This window comes from Trachurus trachurus (genome assembly GCF_905171665.1).
Source record: "Trachurus trachurus genome assembly, chromosome: 20".
Taxonomy (NCBI): Eukaryota; Metazoa; Chordata; class Actinopteri; order Carangiformes; family Carangidae; genus Trachurus; species Trachurus trachurus.
In genome coordinates this window covers 1,623,613-1,644,339 of record NC_139911.1, presented here as the reverse complement: position 1 = coordinate 1,644,339, position 20,727 = coordinate 1,623,613, and the positions used below count along the sequence as shown (strand labels likewise).

The 20,727-nt window shown below is 43.5% G+C and overlaps 1 protein-coding gene across 1 annotated transcript in view; it reads right to left on the bottom strand.

Annotated features, from left to right (window-relative positions):
- lancl2 (LanC lantibiotic synthetase component C-like 2 (bacterial)) overlaps positions 1-19,416 on the bottom strand; it is a 37,727-nt gene extending 18,311 nt beyond the window's left edge. Inside the window, exons 1-4 of the mRNA XM_083995849.1 lie at positions 19,221-19,416; positions 14,854-14,971; positions 12,252-12,459; positions 10,840-10,987 (exon numbers count right to left, since the gene is read on the bottom strand). Coding sequence (XP_083851975.1) covers positions 10,840-10,987; positions 12,252-12,459; positions 14,854-14,971; positions 19,221-19,397 — 651 coding nt within the window. The 5' untranslated portion in view covers positions 19,398-19,416. The remainder of the gene's footprint in view (positions 1-10,839; positions 10,988-12,251; positions 12,460-14,853; positions 14,972-19,220) is intronic.
- Between the last annotated feature and the right edge of the window lie 1,311 nt (positions 19,417-20,727).

Here is a 20,727-nt window from a genome sequence, read left to right as displayed (position 1 = left end):
GTTCGGCCCGTAGGCCGAGACAACAGTGAGAGACCTATCCCCGACCCGAAGGCGCAGGGAAACGACCCTCTCGTTCAGTGGAGAGAACTCCAACACATGGCGGCTGAGCTGGGGAGCTATGAGCAAGCCCACACCAGCTCGCCGCCTCTCACCGTGGGCAACTCCAGAGTGGAAGAGAGTCCAGCCTCTCTCAAGGAGTTGGGTTCCAGAGCCCAGGCTGTGCGTGGAGGTGAGCCCGACTATCTCTAGTCGATACCTCTCAGCCTCCCGCACGAGCTCAGGCTCTTTCCCCCCCAGCGAGGTGACATTCCATGTCCCTAGCCAGAGTCGTTGTCCGGGGATTGGGTCGCCGGGGCCCCCGCCCACGGCTGCCACCCAAAACACACGGCACCGGCCCCGGTGGTGGGCCTACTGGAAGGCGGGCCCGCGTTGCTCCTTCGGGCTGGGCCCGGCCGGTTCCCGTGGGCGGAGACCCGGCCACCAGGCGCTCGCCTGCGAGCCCCAACCCCAGGCCTGGCTCCAGGGTGGGGCCCCGGTGACGCCGATCCGGGCGACGTGAACGTCCTTGATATTTTGTCACTCATGAGGGGTTTTGGAACCGCTCTTAGTCTGACCCGTCACCTAGGACCTGTTTGCCTTGGGAGACCCTACCAGGGGCATTAAGCCCCGGACAACATAGCTCCCAGGATCATTCGGGTGCTCAAACCCCTCCACCACGGTAAGGTGGCGGTTCAAGGAGAAATACTGACATATGCCTTGATAAACTTAACCATGATATTCTAATGCACCTGTGAATTGGAAATAATAGGAGTGATAGGTACAGTATATGAAATAATTAATTACTGCATACATCTTGACAGCTTGCCTTTACTTCATTTTAACCCTTCTGTGATTACGTTTGTCTGTACAGCACTTTGGAAACCTTTGTGTTTATTTAAATTGGGCAGAGCTCTGTGGGAAACACCTGCCTGACACAGCAACATAGGGAACCGTGCACGTCTGCAGCGCACAGCTGATACTCGATACTGATGCACGAAAAAACAAGCGCGTCGCCGTCGCATCGAATGCGCGCAGCTACGGTGCTGCTTTCGGTTGTGAGCGTGCATGTCGCGCGTCTACATTGGATATTGTATAATCAGAGCGAACTATGAATGAGGTTGCTTCACTTTCACGCGATTATCAGCCTTGACGTCTTTTCACATGGGCTTCCTTCACCTTTCAAATGGGGCAGAGCTCCGTGGGAAACAGTAGGAGAGACACCGAGGGAGAATCTTGGTCTGACCCAACACTGACACATTGTGATCGCGCATGATGCGCATCTATATTGAAAGCAATGACGATACATCTGAACGGTCCCCCATGCACACACGTTTTAACCAAGGCAGCAGCCAAAATCACCCAGGCGGCACGGTTTTAGACTGAAGCGCAAATAGTTTTACCGTGAACGCACACTGACGTCCCATCATTGATATCGCTCTGGTCCTGCTTGCACATATAATTTATAAAATATAGGCTAAATAAATTCACGGGATTTTTAGGCCTGCACTTAAATGGGAACAAACTCTTAGTTGGATAGTGCTTCGAAAATTTAATACCTCGTCAGATGACATTTATTACTTTTTAATACTTTTTAATGGCCTTAATTTTTGCTAATTTCATTTACTACATTTTAATACCTTTTACAACCCCGCGGAAACCCTGCATATGTTGCGGTAAGAAAAAAAAAAAAAAGAAGGATCGTTGATTCGGTGGAAACCCGGTTTCACAGGCGGGGTTAGGGCACAGAGTAACTTGTGGTGCAACAGATCACAGCTGATCCGTGATCAGCACACAAGTGGTCCGCGGATCGATCAATTAAAAAAAAAAAAAGGTTTGTGTGTAGAGTGGGGACGCATACGCGCACCGTGGCAGCCGAATGAACGGGCAATTTAAAAAAAACTCTGCTTGTATATTTGAAACTGCAGCTTTACTTTGTGCACAACAATAACTGCATGTTGTTTTATCAACATGTGTACTACTCTGAACGTCGCGACGCACCACGTTAATTTGCCTCATTAAAAACATTCGAACGTCAGTTTCCACCATCGAATGTTCTCATTTTGACTAACATTCGAATTGTATTCGAATAGCGAAGTTTGTTCTGACAGCCCTGATAGTGAGTGCTGAAAGATCTACAAGTACATTCCAAAAAAACCCAAGTGTCTTTTAAAATAGTGGTTCCTAACCTTTGTTGGTCAGTTTTTTTTTTTTTAATTTTTCAATTAGCCTACTAGACATTTCAGGTGTATTTAATTTTTTTTTTTTTATATATTCGGCCTTGCTTTTCACTCATTCCACCAAATACCGTATGTTGCTTTTTTTTTGCAGTATCAGACCTGCTGATGGTTATTAGATAGTTATTAATTATGTGTAGTCGTCATGCTGGTCCCATCATACACAACGATGTGTGTTGTCAATGAACAAGCAGCTCTACAGAACCAGGATGTAAGAAGCTGCTGCATGTTTAAACATCAAACAGCATCTCCTTCATTCTCCTGGTAGTAATAGATTACATTTATATAGTGCTTTTCACCCAACACCCAAAGTGCTTTACAGCAACCATTATTCATTCATACCACATTCACACCAGTGATGGTAAACTAGGTGTAGCCACAGCTGCCAATGTGCACCAAACCACCACCATCATTCATACACATCCACATGAGGAAAGGTGGGTAAGGTGTCTTGCCCAAGGACACTACGACAGAGACTGGGACAGAGCGGGATTCGAACCGCCAACCCTCTGGTTACTGGACGACCCGCTCTACCGCCTAGCAGGCTGTTTAAAGCTGTACAGAAACGGCCGTTTGTCCTGTTTGTCGCGCCGAGTTGTCACGAGCTGCAACACGAGTTTACCTGAGTAAGGAAAACGAATTTGATTGGTCGTTATCGAGCGGGCGGGATATTCAAAGCTTGGGGCGAGGCCGAGCTCGGTGTGTGTATCTCAGATGTTTGAATGACGGATTATGGATCCAATATCAGTGGCTGGTGAATCGTGTACAGGATGACGTATAATCTGTGTGCATTATCCAATGCGAAAAAAAAAACACCACACTTTCATCCCGGATTTACTCAAAAATAGAATTTTGCACAGAGCCAGACCCAGAGTGGGCTCAAATTCAATTTTCTTTTCTGTACAGCTTTAACAGGTGGAGGTCGACCATGAACATCCTCCTCCAGAGTCTAGTAGGGCTGACCCCATTACCATATTTTGATAATCATAGCGTAAATAATGAATTATGGCAAACAAACACATGTCTCCAAAGTCAGGCAGGTTTCCAGGATGCCAAGTAGCCGACTCAATTTAATGTAACAGTTGCCGATGAGAACCGGTGTCAACAAAAACAATCGATCACGGACTTCATGATCGATTACCATGGCAACGAACGAAGCTTCGATTTTTGGGGGTTCAGCCCTACAGTCTAGTTAAACCTCTGTCATCCAGAGTCTGGAGGATGTTTCTCTTATTTAACCTTTATTTTAACAGGGTAGATCCATTGAGAGCGAGCTCTCTTTTTCAAGGATGCCCTGTAGCACACAGAGATCACAGAAGATCAAACATCAAAACAGCACAATCAAATGCAGTTCTGAAAACAAGAGCAGTAAAATCACTAACTGAAGCGAGTGCACGTCTGAGTCTGAGCCCCCAATAGGGTTGTATACCGTGGACCGGTACTTTTTGGTACCGGTCCATAATTGCGTCGGTACCAGAGTACCGTTAAGATTCTGGACTAACGGTACTCTTATCGGTACTTTTTGAACGTCTCCCTAAGCGTCACGTAATAATGACACTGCCGCCACAGCAGCTTGTCACCCCCCAATTTCCACCGGGTTCGTCAGCGCCACGGAACCGCTACACGGCGGTCACCGCAGCTGATCCCTGCCGCTCTAATCAGCACTTGGACCGGGCGAGCCGCGGCGAGTCTCAGCAGCGTCTCTCCGCGCTGCGCTATCAAATCCGACACACGGCCTGACGGTGCGTGTGGAGCGAACCGAGTCCGGCCCGGTCCGTTCGCCTGTGTCGGGTCGGCATGTGTTAGAAGCGTAGCACCGGACACCCAGCAACGTACTTTAATTCATGTCGGAGGCGGAGGGTTGAGTGTCCAGTACAGCAGCAGCAGGTCAGTGAGGAGACAGAGGAGGCTCCAGCAGCTTCATGTAGCTGGTGAGGAACAGAGTGTCAGAGCGACCTGATGTCACTCCGCTAAGAAAGGAGGAGAAAACTCCGACTGTGGAAACACTGAGCTGCTTGTGTCGTTTATTCTGCGGTAACACGTCTCATAAATTGACTGGTCTACGGCGTGAAGAACATGGACCGGCTGCTGTGGATGCAGCGTGTGTGTGAAAACAACCTGCAGATCACCTGAGCTGACGTGAGCTGTGAGTCAGAGCAATACAACTTTAAGAGTAAAAAAGCTAAATATTCATCAAGATCCATAGAAGGAGATCCTATTTTATCATGATGAAAGATTAACTGCAGCTTCTGCAGGTTAACTGTTGACTTGCTCAGGGTTTAAAGGAGGTGTTCCTCTCTGCTGTCAATTTTTTATGCTGATTGCTGCCCCCTTAATAAAAAACAAAACAAAAAAAAAGGTTGAATCTTTTAACATCATTATTTTTTACACTAAATTACATGTTGTAGTATCGATAAGAGTATCGATAAGTATCAGTACCGATAAGGAGTATCGGTATGGGTATCGGTATCGATAAAATCCTAACGATATACATCCCTAGCCCCCAATGCTGTGGTGAGAAGTAGGTTTTTGAAAGCCTCAAGTGAGATAAGTCTATCGATTTTCAGTGAGTTTTGTAATTTATTCCATCGGTGTGGGGCGTAGAAGGAGAAGGCAGTTTGTCCTCGTTCTGAGTCTGTGTGAGGGAGGTGGAGTCTGATGAGGGGCTGTCTCTCTGTGGTTTCCTCCTCTGGAACTCTGACCAGCTGGGCAGTCTGTCTCAGATCATCTGTCACTAACTTTTATCTTCACAGCGCCACTAGTGTCGTCACTCTGAGGAGAAACTCTCAGAGTGACGACACTAGTGGCGCTTTTCCACTACACTTTAAAGCAGAAGTGAGTGATATATTTGTGTTAATATAAGTCTTAAATAGTTATATCTTCCGACAGCAATCACTTACATAGAGTGTTTGGACTGAAACACGGGTCTCTCAGTCCCTCTGCTCTGCTCTGAGCCGAAGAGAAAACATTTATCGTATCCTACAGTTTTTATCCAATGAGGAGAGAGAACGGCATGCAGGGCTGTGTGTGCAGCCAAGGAACGCCGTGAATGTGGTGACGTAGCGACGAGGACTGTTATGGTGCGTTCAAGGAAACTCGTATTTTTCCGACCGTGAAGTGGTACCAGTTCGATCTGGTACGAGTTCACCGGTCGGAAGTTACGAGTGGCCGTTATAGTGACTTTCACCGGTAAAACAGGTCGGAGAAACACGAGTGGGTTGCCTGGAACACTACAAAGTCGTAAGTTGTGACTTGAAGCTGTAATTTACGATTTCAAAAGCCTGCCTGGAACGCAGCATTAGCGAAAACGACCGGATCACTCACTTCTGCTTTAACTTTATTATTATTAAATTATTATTATTATTATTATTACACTTTAACGGCACTGCTCAGCTCTACATGGCGCGGCTCGGCACTGCATGGCGCGGCATGGCTCGGCACTGCTCGGGACTAGATGGCGCGGCGTGGCTCGGCACTGCTCGGCACTGCATGGTGCGGCACAGCTTGGCACTACATGGCACTACATGGCGCGGCTCGGCACTGTATAGCGCGGCTCGGCATGGCGCGGCACTGCTCGGCACTACATGGCACAAAGGCTCTGCATGGCGCGGCGTGGCTCGGCACTGCTCGGCACTGTATGGCGCGGCTCGGCATGGCGCGGCACTGCTCGGCACTACATGGCACAAAGGCTCTGCATGGCGCGGCGTGGCTCGGCACTGCTCGGCTCTGCATGGCGCGGCACGGCTCCACATGGCGCGGCACGGCTCGGCACAGCTCGGCTCTGCATGGCGCGGTACGGCTCGGCACAGCTCGGCTCTGCATGACGCGGCACGGCTCGGCACAGCTCGGCTCTGCATGGTGCGGCACGGCTCGGCACTGCTCGGCACTGCTCGGCACTAGATGGCGCGGCGTGGCTCGTCACTGCTCCGCATGGCGCGGCACTGCTCGGCTCTGCATGGCACGGCACGGCGCGTCACTGCTAGGCTCCGCATGGCGTGGCACGGCCCGGCACTGCTAGGCTCTGCATGGCGCGGCGCGGCTCAGTACTAAAAATGGTACCTGGTACTATTTCAGTACCTGGTACCAGGTACTAGGGCTAGTGGAAAAGCAGTTTCCGGGCTCGTGGCTGTGAGCACCCAACTCAATAGGGTTTGAATGGAAAGTAGACGCCCAGAGCGCTGAAAGCGCGCCTGGTGGACACGGCCCCTAAGACTGTAGACCACTTACAACAGAATTCAAAATAGGCTTGGATAATAAATCAAAGGAAAAGTTTATCAAAAAAGAAATATTGCTCAACTCTCCAAAAACAAAAACTACAGTCTGTACAGACAGTCATGACATGTGCCTCAGCTCATTTGATTTTGTTTTTAAAGCAGAAGTGAGTGGTCCGGTCGTTTTCGCTAATGCTGCGTTCCAGGCAGGCTTTTGAAATCGTAAATTACAGCTTCAAGTCACAACTTACGACTTTGTAGCGTTCCAGGCAACCCACTCGTGTTTTTCCGACCTGTTTTACCGGTGAAAGTCACTATAACGGCCACTCGTAACTTCCGACCGGTGAACTCGTACCAGATCGAACTGGTACCACTTTCACGGTCGGAAAAATACGAGTTTCCTTGAACGCACCATAACAGTCCTCGTCCCTATGTCACCACATTCACGGCGTTCCTTGGCTGCACACACAGCCCTGCATGCCGTTCTCTCTCCTCATTGGATAAAAACTGTAGGATACGATAAATGTTTTCTCTTCGGCTCAGAGCAGAGCAGAGGGACTGAGAGACCCGTGTTTCAGTCCAAACACTCTATGTAAGTGATTGCTGTCGGAAGATATAACTATTTAAGACTTATATTAACACAAATATATCACTCACTTCTGCTTTAAGACTTTATAAAGTCGTGAAAAGACTTTTTAATACTTTTTAAGGGTCTTAATTTTCCCAAAATTGATTTATCACCTTTTAATACTTTTCAAGACCCCGCGGATACCCTGATATTACAGTGTATATGTGGAGGTAACTTAGAACGTGTTAAAGGTTTTGCAAAAAAAAAAAAAAAGAACGGATGAGTTTCGCTAATTGTGTCAAAGAACCTGAACTGTGTTTTGGCCAAAAGAGTTTGATTCAAAAAATGAGTTTAAGCCGCTGAGAGTTTGGTTCAGAGAACGGGTTTTAGTGTTTTAGCAGGTGAGACAAACTATAATATCCTCATAGATAATATTTAACATTTGTTCCAAATGAAGTGAATCCATTTAGAGCTGCGACAATTAATCAATTAATTTAACAATCATCGATTATTAAATCAATCATCAACTATTATGATAATCTAATAATCTGTTTGAGTATTTTCTCTGATTCCAGCTTCTTCAATGTGAATGTTTCTGGTTTCTTTGTTCCTTTATGACAATAAACTGAGTCTCTCTTTGGTTTGTGGACAAGACAAGACATTTGAGGACGACGTCGTCTGGTGGTTTGAGAAACACTGGTTGATGTTTTTCAACATTTTTTAACATTTTATTGACCAAACAACTAATAGGTAAATAGTTTAAAGGAGTATTATCGCAAAATTCGGCCACTAGATGGAGCCAGGCGGAGCTTATCAGATATAAACAAGTGGGCAGCTGTCAGAGAGAGAGAGCAGCCTCGTTTAGTCCCCCCCGTCCCCCCTCCTTCTCCCTCCCCCCTCCTTCTCCCTTCCCCCTCCCCCCTCCTCCCTCCTCCTCCCTCACCGCTGAATGAACGTGCAATCGCGGGAAAAAGAAAACTCGCTAGTGGAAGCGGCAGCTCTACGTCGCGCACAACCACAACAACGACAACAACAACTGAAACGTCCTCCTCCTTAATAACGCTGAGAGGACAGCTGAAGAAAGACACAGGGACGTGGAGACAAAGTGTTCTACCAGCGATTCAGTGACTGTGAGCAGCCTAACACTGCTACATTACAGTGACTGTGAGCAGCCTAACACTGCTACATTACAGTGACTGTGAGCAGCCTAACACTGCTACATTACTTACTGTTGCATATTTGTCCGGTTCGGAGGTCTGATTTGCGAGTTCCGAGTGCATTTTAATGCAGCAAGCGCCGGGCCGGCTTGGATCATAACAAAGACAAATGCTGCATTTGCCCCACGGACACTATACTGTTGGCGATTTTTTTTGTAAATTTAGTTATGGCTCCCCCCGACCCATCTTTTGCATATGTCAGCTTATTTTATGCTATTACTGCTGTATTTGCGATAATGCTCCTTTAAATAATCTACAGATAAATTGACAATGAAAATAATCGTTAGTTGCAGCCCTTAATCCCTTGTTGAGCTCTGACTCTGCTGCATTCACGAAGCCAAACTCGTGTTCTGGGAGTTCACCGTGACCTTTGACCACAGAAATCTAATCAGTCCGTCGCGAGTCCAAGTGAATGTTTTTGCCAAATTTGCAGCAGAAACTCCTTCCAGGCGTGTGACGTCACCACCACCACCACCACACCCTCCTCGACCTTTTGACCGAACCCAGATTTAATTCATTGTTCGGTCCGAGTTGTTCTGTTTGTGCCAAATAATCACATGGAGGTAAAAACACCCTGGAACAACATGGCCGCCGCTCTGATTGGAGAAGAATAAAACTAAAACAAGGGAAAATAAAACCTCAGAGTCTCAGAGCCGAGGAGAGAGAAAGTGTTTGACAGAGAAACAGAGAGAATAGAGAGGAAGATAAAAAGACGTGTAAACGGCAGCCTGGAGCTCTGTGTGTGTGTGTGTGTGTGTGTGTGTGTGTGTGTGTGTGTGTGACAGATATACGGTTGAGCGAACAGAGCTGCAGGAGCTTCAACACTTTTTGTTTATTCCGTCAATATTCATGAGAATAAAACTACGAACAGTGAAGACAACAGGGACATCTGTGACTGTGTGTGTGTGTGTGTGTGTGTGGTGTGTGTGTGTGTGTGTGTGTGTGTGTGTGTATGTTGTGTGTACAGTATATGTGTTGTACGCTGGCATCGTACCAGAAGGGGACAGCTGGTCCTGCAGTGTGTATGTGTATGTGTGTGTGTGTGTGTATGACTTCTTAGGAAAATGGTCAAAATGGCATGTGGAGGGATTATTATCCACTGTGTGTGTGTGTGTGTGTGTGTGTGTGTGTGTGTGTGTGTGTGTGTGTGTGTGTGTGTGTGTGTGTGTGTGTGTGTGTGACTGTGTGTGTGACTGTGTGTGTGTCCATATGGCTCCTGCAGCTTCTACATGTGAGGTTTGTGTCTCATTATTCAGACTGAAAACCACCTGAGAGGCTGAAACACAGTGAAACGCTGAGAGGAAACTCGTTCCAGTCGCTGATAAAACTCAATTAAAACCAAACGATTAAAACAATTTAAACCAGAATTTTCCATGAGCGGGACATAAAGTTTATCGTATCGTAATGAGACGATGAAACAGAAATAATAAACCAGCAGAAACCAACTGAACTGAACTCAGTCGGTGTAGAGCAGGTGAGAGCAGCTCTGTCACAGTCTGTTGTTATAAACACATGGACAGCGCCTAGAATAGAATAATACCTGTAACCATGGTGACTGGACACATGGGACGGGCCTTAAGAAAAACAGAAATTAACCAAGTACTGATACCAGTGTGTTATTTTAAAATATCATTTTATATACATTATGTGTATATGTATGTATAGTCTACACCACTAGGCCTGCATGGATATGATATGATGATTACAACTATGATAATAAAGGCATCTATCTATCGCTGTAAGGCCTGGTTCAGGTTAAACTCTTAAAAACATCATAAAACATGAATGCAAACAGCAAAAGAAAGACATTTAACTTCTTTTTATCGTCTAGTTTGACAGGCAGACACAACTGGAAAAGAATATGCATATTCTTTTCCAGTTTGATTGTAAAAACGAAAGGCTAAACTTCAACAATGGAGACACAAGTACTGAGAAAGAAGAAACTGTGTGATCAGACTGAGCAGCAGCTCTCTCGTCTCTTTTTTTCAACATTATGAAATTTAATAGCCTATAAATCTATCTGCCCCCTAGCGGCAGCAAATCTCTTTGCTCCGTAGGTGGGTCTAGAAACGAGCCATAGGAACTTTTTGAGTCTCGAACACCGTTTGTGTTGACCAATCACAGCGCTCTATCTGTTTAGAGAGTCGTTGGGCGGCTTAACGCCATGACGACATACATTTTAATTGGCTTGTCAGGCTAACGTCATCCTGCTCTTTGCTCTGATTGGTCGTAGCGCTAGCTAGCGCTACCCTATTGGTGCAGAGGCAGTTTGAAAGACAGCCTTCATCCCGCCCCCTGGATTGAGCCGAGGTCTACCGCTCGTTGCCACACTAGACATGTTAATGATATAGTCTGGCTTGTCAGGCTAGAAATTTAAAGCATTGACAGAAAATATCATAGTATTCAGTAAACATCGAGTCAAAGCTAAACTTTGACTTTTAACACAAGCTCATCAGAGTCTCATAGTTTAGAAAATGCTGCGTCTCAAAGCACAGATCTGATCTGAGATCCAAACACAACATGTTCAGTTCCTGACACTTGATGTAAAACAGTAAAAGTCTGTGCGTTACCTTAGCGATGGTTGCCTCGTCCACCGTGTCTGCTCCGATCTCCTTGTTGACGTAGAGCAGAGCGAACAGATATCCAGCGCGGCCGTACAGCAGCTCGTCGGGCATCTCAGAGTCGGGGCTGAGGACGGAGCGCTGCAGCTGGAGCAGCCTGACGGGAAACACACCGGATATAAAACACACCGGATATAAAACACACGGGATATAACTGATCTGGGGCCAGATTCACGAAAACCTTCTTAAGAAAAAAAAAATATTTTTAAGTGTCAATTTTTTTCTTAGTTTCAGTCTTAAAAAGAAAAAAGAGAAGAAGTCATATTCTCCAAAAAAGTTCTTAAGTATTTTCGCAACTTCAACTTCAGAATAAATGGTATTCTTGAAATCAAAGTTCTCAAATTTGTTCTTTACTTTTTTCTTAACTTTAAGACAACCTTGCCCTGTCTTAAAATTCCTACGGCGAATAGGTAAACCTACACAAAGAGCTTCAGCCACTTTGGCCCACCCTCTTCTCTTATTTTCCGCTGTTATATCCATATTATTAATTTTCCCTAGTAATTTTCTTCGTACATTAATGTCATCCACCATAACCATAACCTCAAGCTCAAGCTTTTTGTCCTTATCCATGGTTAGCGAGTGACTGACGGTTAAGATGCAAACTATATGCTGTTTGACGTATTTTAAGAAGTTCTTAAGTCGTAAAAATAAGAAATTCGTAAGAAATGACTGTTTTCTTCTTAAGACATTTCTTAAGATTTTTCTTAAAGGGATAGTTCAACATTTTGGCAAATTGGCCATAACCCCTATAGTCATAGCAGTAGGTTCGTTGCCTTTAATTGTCGGTGCAAGCTATTTTTTGAACGGTGGAGCAGAGCCGTGAGCTGCTCAGAGCTACGCTACGGAGGCTCATCAAATACACAATCCAACAACTCCACAACGCTCTGGTGGACAAGTTGTGAGCTGCACATTCACCACGCTATGAGATAATAACACAACGTTACCACACAGAGTTGTTTTAGAGGGAAATACAGAGACTGGTTGATGAAAAACTGTCCCTGAAGGCAACGTGCATCAGAGGTTTTGCATGAATTTCCCTCTAAAACAACTCTGTCTGGTAACGTTGTGTTATTATCTCATAGCGTGGTGAATGTGCAGCTCACAACTTGTCCACCAGAGCGTTGTGGAGTTGTTGGATTGTGTATTTGATGAGTTTGATGAGGGAAACCAAGAAATCCCATAATGAGCCTCCGTAGCGTAGCTCTGAGCTTGCACCGAACAATTAAAGGTAACAAACCTACTGCTATGACTATAGGGATTATGGCAATGGGCCAATTTGCCAAAATGTTGAACTATCCCTTTAAGAACATATTGGTGAATCCGGCCCCTGGTCTTTACAGAGGGACTTGAACGCCTCTCACCTGGTCAGACAGTCTTTACTGTCGTCGGTGTTGTTCAGCTTGTGGTGGACGACCGCGCCCACCGCCAGCGGCCCCGCGTCGCCACACAGGAACGTCACTTTGCGTCCGTTCAGGATCCTCATGGCGCGCTTCACGTAGTCCAGCGCCCTCTGCAGGTGGGAGGCCTCGAGGGACACGCGGTGCAGCTGCAGGTACAGCAGCGCAATACCTGACGGTGGAGACACAGCTGAGGTTAGTGATGACGAGGCGTTTAGTTCACTGAGCGTCAGGGACGGTTAGTAGCGTGGTTACGTTCATTCAACGTAAAATTGAAATTTCCCTCATGATCTCCTCCCCCTCATGTGGACTAAGGGCTGGGAGAAGTTTCAGAGTCCTCCGTGGCTTCTCTGAGTTACAGGGGGTCTCGGCGTAGCAGTGCATGTCCATATGACGGTTGCTAATGGATACCAACTGTCTTCGTAACAAAAAGACACACCAAAAAACATCCAAATACCTCCATGCTGCTCGTCTGTAATGTCCAAATTTGACGAACCGGGAAGAGGAGCTTTGAGAAGCTTCTGCTACAAACAAGCTTGAAATATAGACTTATTTAATTTTTTTTAGGACAATTTCGCATTTCGGGGCTTCAATACAAGGTGTCTTTTTGTTACGAAGACAGTTGGTATCCATTTGCAACCGTCATATGGACATGCACTGCTACGCCGAGACCCCCTGTAACTCAGAGAAGCCACGGAGGACTAAACTTCTCCCAGCCCTTAAATTTCAATTTTGGGTGAACTATCCCTTTAAGTCTTCTTGTTTTCAGTCAGAGGTTCTTATAAAAATAATTTAATTTCGGTTCTCTTTATCGGGTCCTGGACTATGAAAGGAGAAGGAAGCTCGTATGTGGAAAAACGTCGCCTCCGACCGAGATGTAGAATGAGTTTTATAGAGATAAGAGAAACACACATTTCAGGATCGCTGACTTGTATCATCAGAACAGACATGTCCTCCTTTCCTATTTAATAGAGGAGGACTGCTCTGATGCTTAACTAATGTTTAAAGTAATAACACTTTATAACGTTAAACATTTTTTGGTAACCCTTTAATTTACAGGCCGTTCATTACGTGTTGATGTTGAGAAATATCGCCAAGAAATAACAATTGATTGCATAGAAATGGCCCAGAAATAACGGTCAATTACAAGGACTTGGTGGAGAAAAATTCTGGCCTTTCCAAAAAAAGAAATCAAAGCATGAAAGGCATGTGTAATCTTTAGCCTTTAAGAAAACCATGACATTAGTATGAAATTCACCGTTATTTCTAAGCTACTTCTTGACATTACTATGCAATTAACTCATTGAGTGCCATTGACGTATATATACGTCAATCAAAATCCAACGCTTGAGTGCCATTGACGTATATATACGTCAAATGCAGTTTTCTGCGGCTGGTAAATGGGGGCGCTGTTGCGCACACTGTGAGTAATTTTGGGGCTTCTGGGATGTGTAGAACGAAGAAGACTGTAGATCAGAGCAAGAAGTGAAGAGGAAGGAGAAGACGAGTGCGATCGGTACAGAGATAAAAAAGTTGGGAAAAGTTTCTATTTCTAGAGGAAAACGACGGGCAGAGCCTGGAACAAGTGTAACGTGGAGCTGGAGGAAAGCTTAGCCACGGTGCTATTAGCATAGCTCCAGCATGAAGTGATCGGAGGAGGCAGGAAAGGTAAACTCATCTAGATGATCAGCACCGAAATGCCGAAGCGAAAGCGGATCGCGGAGTCAGTTTCACCAGTTGCTGTAAACCGACGTCGTGACGACGAACCGAGAGATCAGCGCGGTGCGTCGCTGCCGCGGCCGCGTCCAGCAGAGAGGCTGAAGACGCCACGACGTCTCCCTCCCTCCTTCAGAGACGAGGGGAAGCAGCAGGAGGAGAAGTAGGAGAGGGGAGGGGCAGAGAGGGGGTGAGGGGAGGGGGAGAGGAGGGGGGAGGAGAGGGTGAGGGGGCAGCAACTGCAGGAGGAGTAGGAGAGCAGGCATCACTCTGCAGAGTAAGACTCCTACTTGTTGTATTTTAGTTTTTTTTTTTGTACAATGAAAAAACATGTGAAATGAAATTTTCAGATGTCTTACATGTTTTTGAAGCCAAAATTAAAACGGATAAATCACTGTTTTTCTTGAGAGACTCTCTTTCACAAAAATGCATTTTTCTCAGCTTTCTAGAAAAAAAGTGGTCTTTTTGGTGCAACCAGGCTCTATTCAACTTAAGATAAATTAAGAATGGAACAAGGTACAAACAAATGGTTTTTCCCTAGTTAAATAGAGAGTCTCCTCTTTCCTTTGAGCTATTTTGTGTTTTCAGAGTCATGATACAAAATATTCTCTTGGTCTTAAAATATTACTCAAAATGCCCCGAAACGCTGGCACATGGCACTGACCATTTTATAAAAGGGCTGGCACTCAATGAGTTAACAGCCTGTAAATTAAAGAGTTACCCATTTTTTCTTTTGTAAAATAAACATTTGGCCTCTTATTTTTCACTATTTTGGAAACTAAATAAGGAATCGTAGGGAACAGGAATCGATAAGCAGAACTGGATTCATAGAAATCCTAACAAGACGGACCTGTCCATCCGGTGTAGGTGGAGAAGTCGTGGGGGTCGGCGGTCTTCAGCCCCTCCTCCATCTGCTGCAGGAGGTCTTTGATCTTACTCTGCACCTTCTTCTGAAATCCTGAACTCACCTAAAGAGAAAATATATAGAAAAACACACAAAAAACAGTTAATTATAGATGTGATCTCAGGTTCACGCTCTAAAATCAGGCTGTTTTCAGATCAGTTACAAACCATGTTTCCATCCACACGTTTTTATTAGCATTAAGCAATATCAAAGTAAAAATGCCTCATGGAAACAGTAAAATTTGATTAAATTACATGAATATCGATGAAAAGTTAATACGGTCGATCTCATTGGATTTTCTCTTGATCAATACAAAGTTTATGCGACAAATGCTGATGGAAACAGTTCTTTGAGGGAAAAAATGTGAGTTGCGATCATGTTTTATGTCAATTCCGCTATTTAATCATTTAGGAAACACCTTAAATTGCAAGAAAACAATCCGATACACCAATATGATCGCAAACCTACACAAGAACATTAGGGCCAACAGCGGAGATTTTGTTTTGTTTTTTTAAGATTCTGAGATAAAAACTCAGAATTTCCTAGAAAAAACTCAGATTTTGACTTTTTATCTTGGATATTCTGAGTTTTTATCTCAGAATCGTAAAAGAAAAAATCTCAGTTGTTGGCCCTAATGCTCTTCTGTACAAAACAGCACATGACGTCATTACGCACGGCTTTTTATTCGATTTGAAGGCCTTAGATGGAATTGCACTAGAACCGGCGTTATTCGCATTAATATTTTTTTTAACGATCTTCAGATTAATTCGATAAAACAAGTGGATGGAAACATGTTTACTGTTACTGTGTCCAGATTATCATTATTATTACAGAGTTAGGGTATAAATAAGAGGCAGCGGCAGCGTGTCGTCCTCATGAGGCCTCACACATCCGACAGCAGGTTCTGACCCAGACGTGTTGGGACTCGTGTTTATGTTAATGAGGTTATTTTCCACAAGGCTCCGTTTACCCTTTTCCAGATCTCACAGCAGAGGTCAGATTCAGCTTCAAGGGCCGGGGTTTGATCGTTAATTAATTCTCTACAGCCTCCACCCTACCCTGCCTCACCCCCGGCTCGTATTATTCACCCAACACAAACTGTGCGACAGTGGGAGCAGCTTCACAGATTCACAGACAGTGACTGAGACTCAGACAAACACCGAAGGGATTCTGGGATGCAGAATGAGCTATTTGTGGGACCGGACGCCCATTTACTGCTCGGTCCGGATAAATTAACAGGAAACGCTGAGAGGAGAGGAGAGGAAAGCCACTCTCTGGTGGTTTTACACTGAACATGATGCATCTGATAATAAAATATCGTCATTAAAGATTCATCAACGGGAAACCAACTATTAAAAGCAGAAAGAAAATCCTTTTTGCAAATCCTTTAGTTTTTTCATGAATTAATTATTTGCTGTCAATCACTAATCAATAGACCATCAGCTACTGTAGGCCGCGCCCTAAAACAACACCTTGTAGCACCACATTATATATTAAAGCAGAACTATGCAGGATTTCGGCTGTAATTATTGTGGCTCAGAGACACTGTGATGGTTGAGTGACCTATTATGAGGTGAATGGGGTCTAGGCCAATGCCACATTTTGTAATAAAGTTCTTGAACTCAATATATAATAATATATGAAAATATGTAATAAACTTTGCCGCATTATGTAAAAAGTTGTTACATATTGCATCAGTTATTACAAAATGCAGGTGTTGCACTTTTTTTTATGAAGAAAATGTAATAATTTGGTGCATTATGTAACAACTTGTTACAAAATCTGGCAAAGTTTATTACAAAATGCATTTTTATTACATCTGAGGTGAAAATGTATTACAATATTGCATTACATCATGCAGCGCTACACACCTGTACCAATCACAGCTTTGAAACCGTAACTATAGGCACAACATGTGCCTATAAGTCTCCATCTTTATTCCACTGCTGCTAAAATCTGCAATAAATACCAATAAAAAGAGATAAGCTGCAGAACCAGAACTATGAATAAATAAGTAGCCGCCTGACGCCCGTGAATGAATAAAGAATAATCGGCTCTAAAGAGATTTTGTGCAGTTTTTCTACAGCTTGTTTTGCCGGTCGGGGTCGGTGTGACGTTTTTTTTGCTCCTCAAGGAGACGCTGTCATCGGTAAACACACACAGCAGCGTTTCCTCCGGTCTGACTCTGCATCGGTCACTTGTCACTCAGTGAATCCTCTTCCCCCCCAGACCTGAACAGAGACCAACAGAACCAGAGAATCTGAGGCCCCGAGTCCCCGACCTCTCTGTCTTTCTCTCTGCTGTGACTCACGGCTGCTGTCATCGTGGTTAGAGGGAGGAGGGGGGGTGGGGACGAGAACAAAGCAGAAAAGCAAAGTGATGGGATTGTCGAACAAGAATAAATGTTTCTGTTTAGCATCACAATGAAACGTTCAGAGGAGCCAAGAGAGTCTGATACGAGACTGAGGATCTGAAGCTCCGTCTGCATGAAACACAGACACACACACACACACACACGCTGCACATAATGAGTTATTGTCGTGATATTATCAGCACTAAGTGACAGTTTAATTATTGTTAGATCCACTGTTGTTAGTTTATATAAGATATAAACCCATTCTCATGCAGGAAACAGCCAGTTTCTTACAATGACAACCAACCAAGTTCAGTTACAGCATCAAAAAGTCCATTAAAGGGTCTTAGCAGTAGGTTCGTTACCTTTAATTGTCGGTGCAAGCTATTTTTAGAACGGCGGAGCAGAGCTGTGAGCTGCTCAGAGCTACGCTACGGAGGCTCATTATGGGATTTCTCAGTTGGTTTCCCTCATCAAACTCATCAAATACACAATCCAACAACTCCACAACGCTCTGGTGGACAAGTTGTGAGCTGCACATTCACCACGCTATGAGATAATAACACAACGTTACCACACAGAGTTGTTTTAGAGGGAGAGACTGATGATGAAAAACTGTCCCTGAAGGCAACGTGCATCAGCTTTTTTGCATGAATTTCCCTCTAAAACAACTCTGTTCCTGTAGACGGTTCCTGCATAAAATTATGAAGTTCGTGCAAACACCCCTTATGAGAAAGGAAATGTGAATATTTGCTTTGCAAGTCAATTTACAGTGCGCGCCCCTCGAAGTTTCTGCTTGTGCTCCTAAAATCTTAAGTTAGCCCTGTGTGTTTTCAATACTGACATAATGCCACAGTACTTTGAGCTCTCAGGGCCACCGTAGCTCAGGGTTAGTGTTGGTAAAAGACTAAAAACAAAACACTCATTAAACCTCCTAGTACTAAACCAACACCTGACCAAACAACAACAAATCCAGCTGCATCTCAAACACAAAACATGCACATCATGTCTGTGAAACAACTCCTGAGTGACTAACTACATAAAGATAAAGATGAATAAAGTGAATGAATGAAATAAAAACGCTGAATGGCAGTGGATTCATAAAACTATCCTTGTGTGCACAAATCTTTATATATAATCAAGTTCTTCCTCGTCCTATCTATTTCTCCTTTTTACTTTCTTAAACAGACTATTAATTTGTGTATACCATATCTGTGACATTTGAAATGTTTGTAAAGATATGTTAAAACAAATAAAAGTTTGAATGACAAAAAATATATATAATCAAGTTGATTGTTGTTTTCAGTCTGTATTTTTTATATAGCCTATATTTTTTTTTATTTCCAAATGGTTCAAAAGAGGCCACTACAAAAGAGCAATGATTTGCACAGTTAGATCACTGATGACTGTGTTTTACATCTTTTCTTTTTCAACCACTGGTCTAGAAAGTGAAACTTTTTATATATATATATATGTAAATAAATTTATATATATATATATATATATATATATATATAAATTTATTTATCATCAAATAACATCAAAGAAAGTTAAACTTTTATTGATAAGGTTCATAATGAACGACGTGATATTTGCTGCGTCACAATCCAAACTCCGCTGAGCGCACGAGCTGCCGAATCCTGACGTTACCATAGCAACGTGTAAAAAAAATCCCAGTCGTCAACGGCTAGTCCTTCGCAGTTTGTTTTTAGCATTTAGCAACGTTTGTCAACTCGTTTGCGTCGGTTCAACTCATTAATCACAACAAACACATCACGAAAACACAAAGTCAGTCGCTATGGAAATGTTAAATTTAACGTTACGACGAGTTTTTTGTAAACTACGACACAGCAACAGCATCGCTACGTTAGCTAACAGTTAGCTAGCAGTTAGCTGTTAGCAAAACATTAGCACGTGAGACGATGATGTCGATGGTGTTATTAAAATAAAAACTTCTCACTTTTCCGTCGGCATCGAACTGCTCGGGGGTGTAGTCCTCCTCCTCCGACAAGGAGTTGGGGGTGGCCAGCCCCCCCTGGTCCTGGTCCCAGTCCGGGAACGGGTTCTGGAAGGAGCGCTCCTCCATCTCCGCTTCCGCCGAGATCAGCTTCAGCCGCTTGGACACGTGATCTCCCATCGCTACGGCGGCTCGGCGCGGACACTAACCCTCTAGGCACACTGCAACGTGAAAAAGAGAATAAAAAATCGCGTTTTAGAAAATTAGGATAAACACACATAAAAGTGAGATTATTTAACAAGATTAGAGTTAAATACGGTCATCAAACTGTATTTTTATATGATTAAGTAAACTGGTAAATTGGCAGTAGATACTTCATTGTCATTTGTGTGGTGGCAAAAAAATAGTTCTCTTGGTTCAATGAAGAATTAAAAAGAAAAGCTTCACACGTGACGTCGGCTGTCTTTCTTGAGTTTTAATAAACATTCATGAATGGAGTCACACGGATGAGGACTGATACAAAAGAATAAGAATAAACAGAATAGATAAAATATACAATATATAGGCTACATCACTTAGGCGACATTGCATTTGTTAATTTTTTATCATGCTTTTGTGGTGTTCATTGGCCTATTGTGTTGTGCATCATGTTTTGTAGTTTTGTTGTCTGTGCTGTTTGTCAGCTATATGATTTTTTTTTTTTTTTTTTTGACCTGGTGGCAAATCAGTTTCCCCAAGCTAACCTAACCTATACATTATTTCTTATTAGCCTACACTAAACAGGACAGATGACAATATGTAAATGAATATCAAACAAGTTATTACAGGCTAAATAACGGTCTGGTTGCCATATAGCCTACTGCAGAATAGATAGATACAGTAGATAGATAGATAGATAGATAGATAGATAGATAGATAGATAGATGACAACAAGATACTCAGGTCTCACTAAAGTAATAAAATAAATAAACAATAAATAATAACTAACATAACATATTAAATACTAAAATAGCCCAGAAAGAAACATACGTAAAAGTGAATAAAAATATATAAGATTTATCAGAAAGTGCTAGATGTGAGTTCAGAGTAAAGTGAAGATTCTTTTATTTTGAAAATAATATATACATTTACTGCAATCATCATATTTTATATATTTTTACTTAATTTACCTTCAGATTTCACATCTATTGAACAGCATCTGTATATATTAATGTTTACATGGTGCAAAAGAGTCTCATCGGTATTTGTCAGTGCATGGTGGTTTGATTATAATTTCACCTTTTGATTGTGGTTCATATATTAGACCAAAGATCTATGTGTTAATTACCTGATAGAACATTTAAAAAAGGGAAATAAAAAGTTTACACAGCCGAAAATGTAAAATGAATCATACGGTTTACTGAGGCGTGAAGTTTCACACCTGAGGAGAAAACTTTAGCTAATGAATGTCACCTTGAGTAGGCTGAGCTTCCCACACAGGCCCTGGCAATACATCAAATTAAACATACCA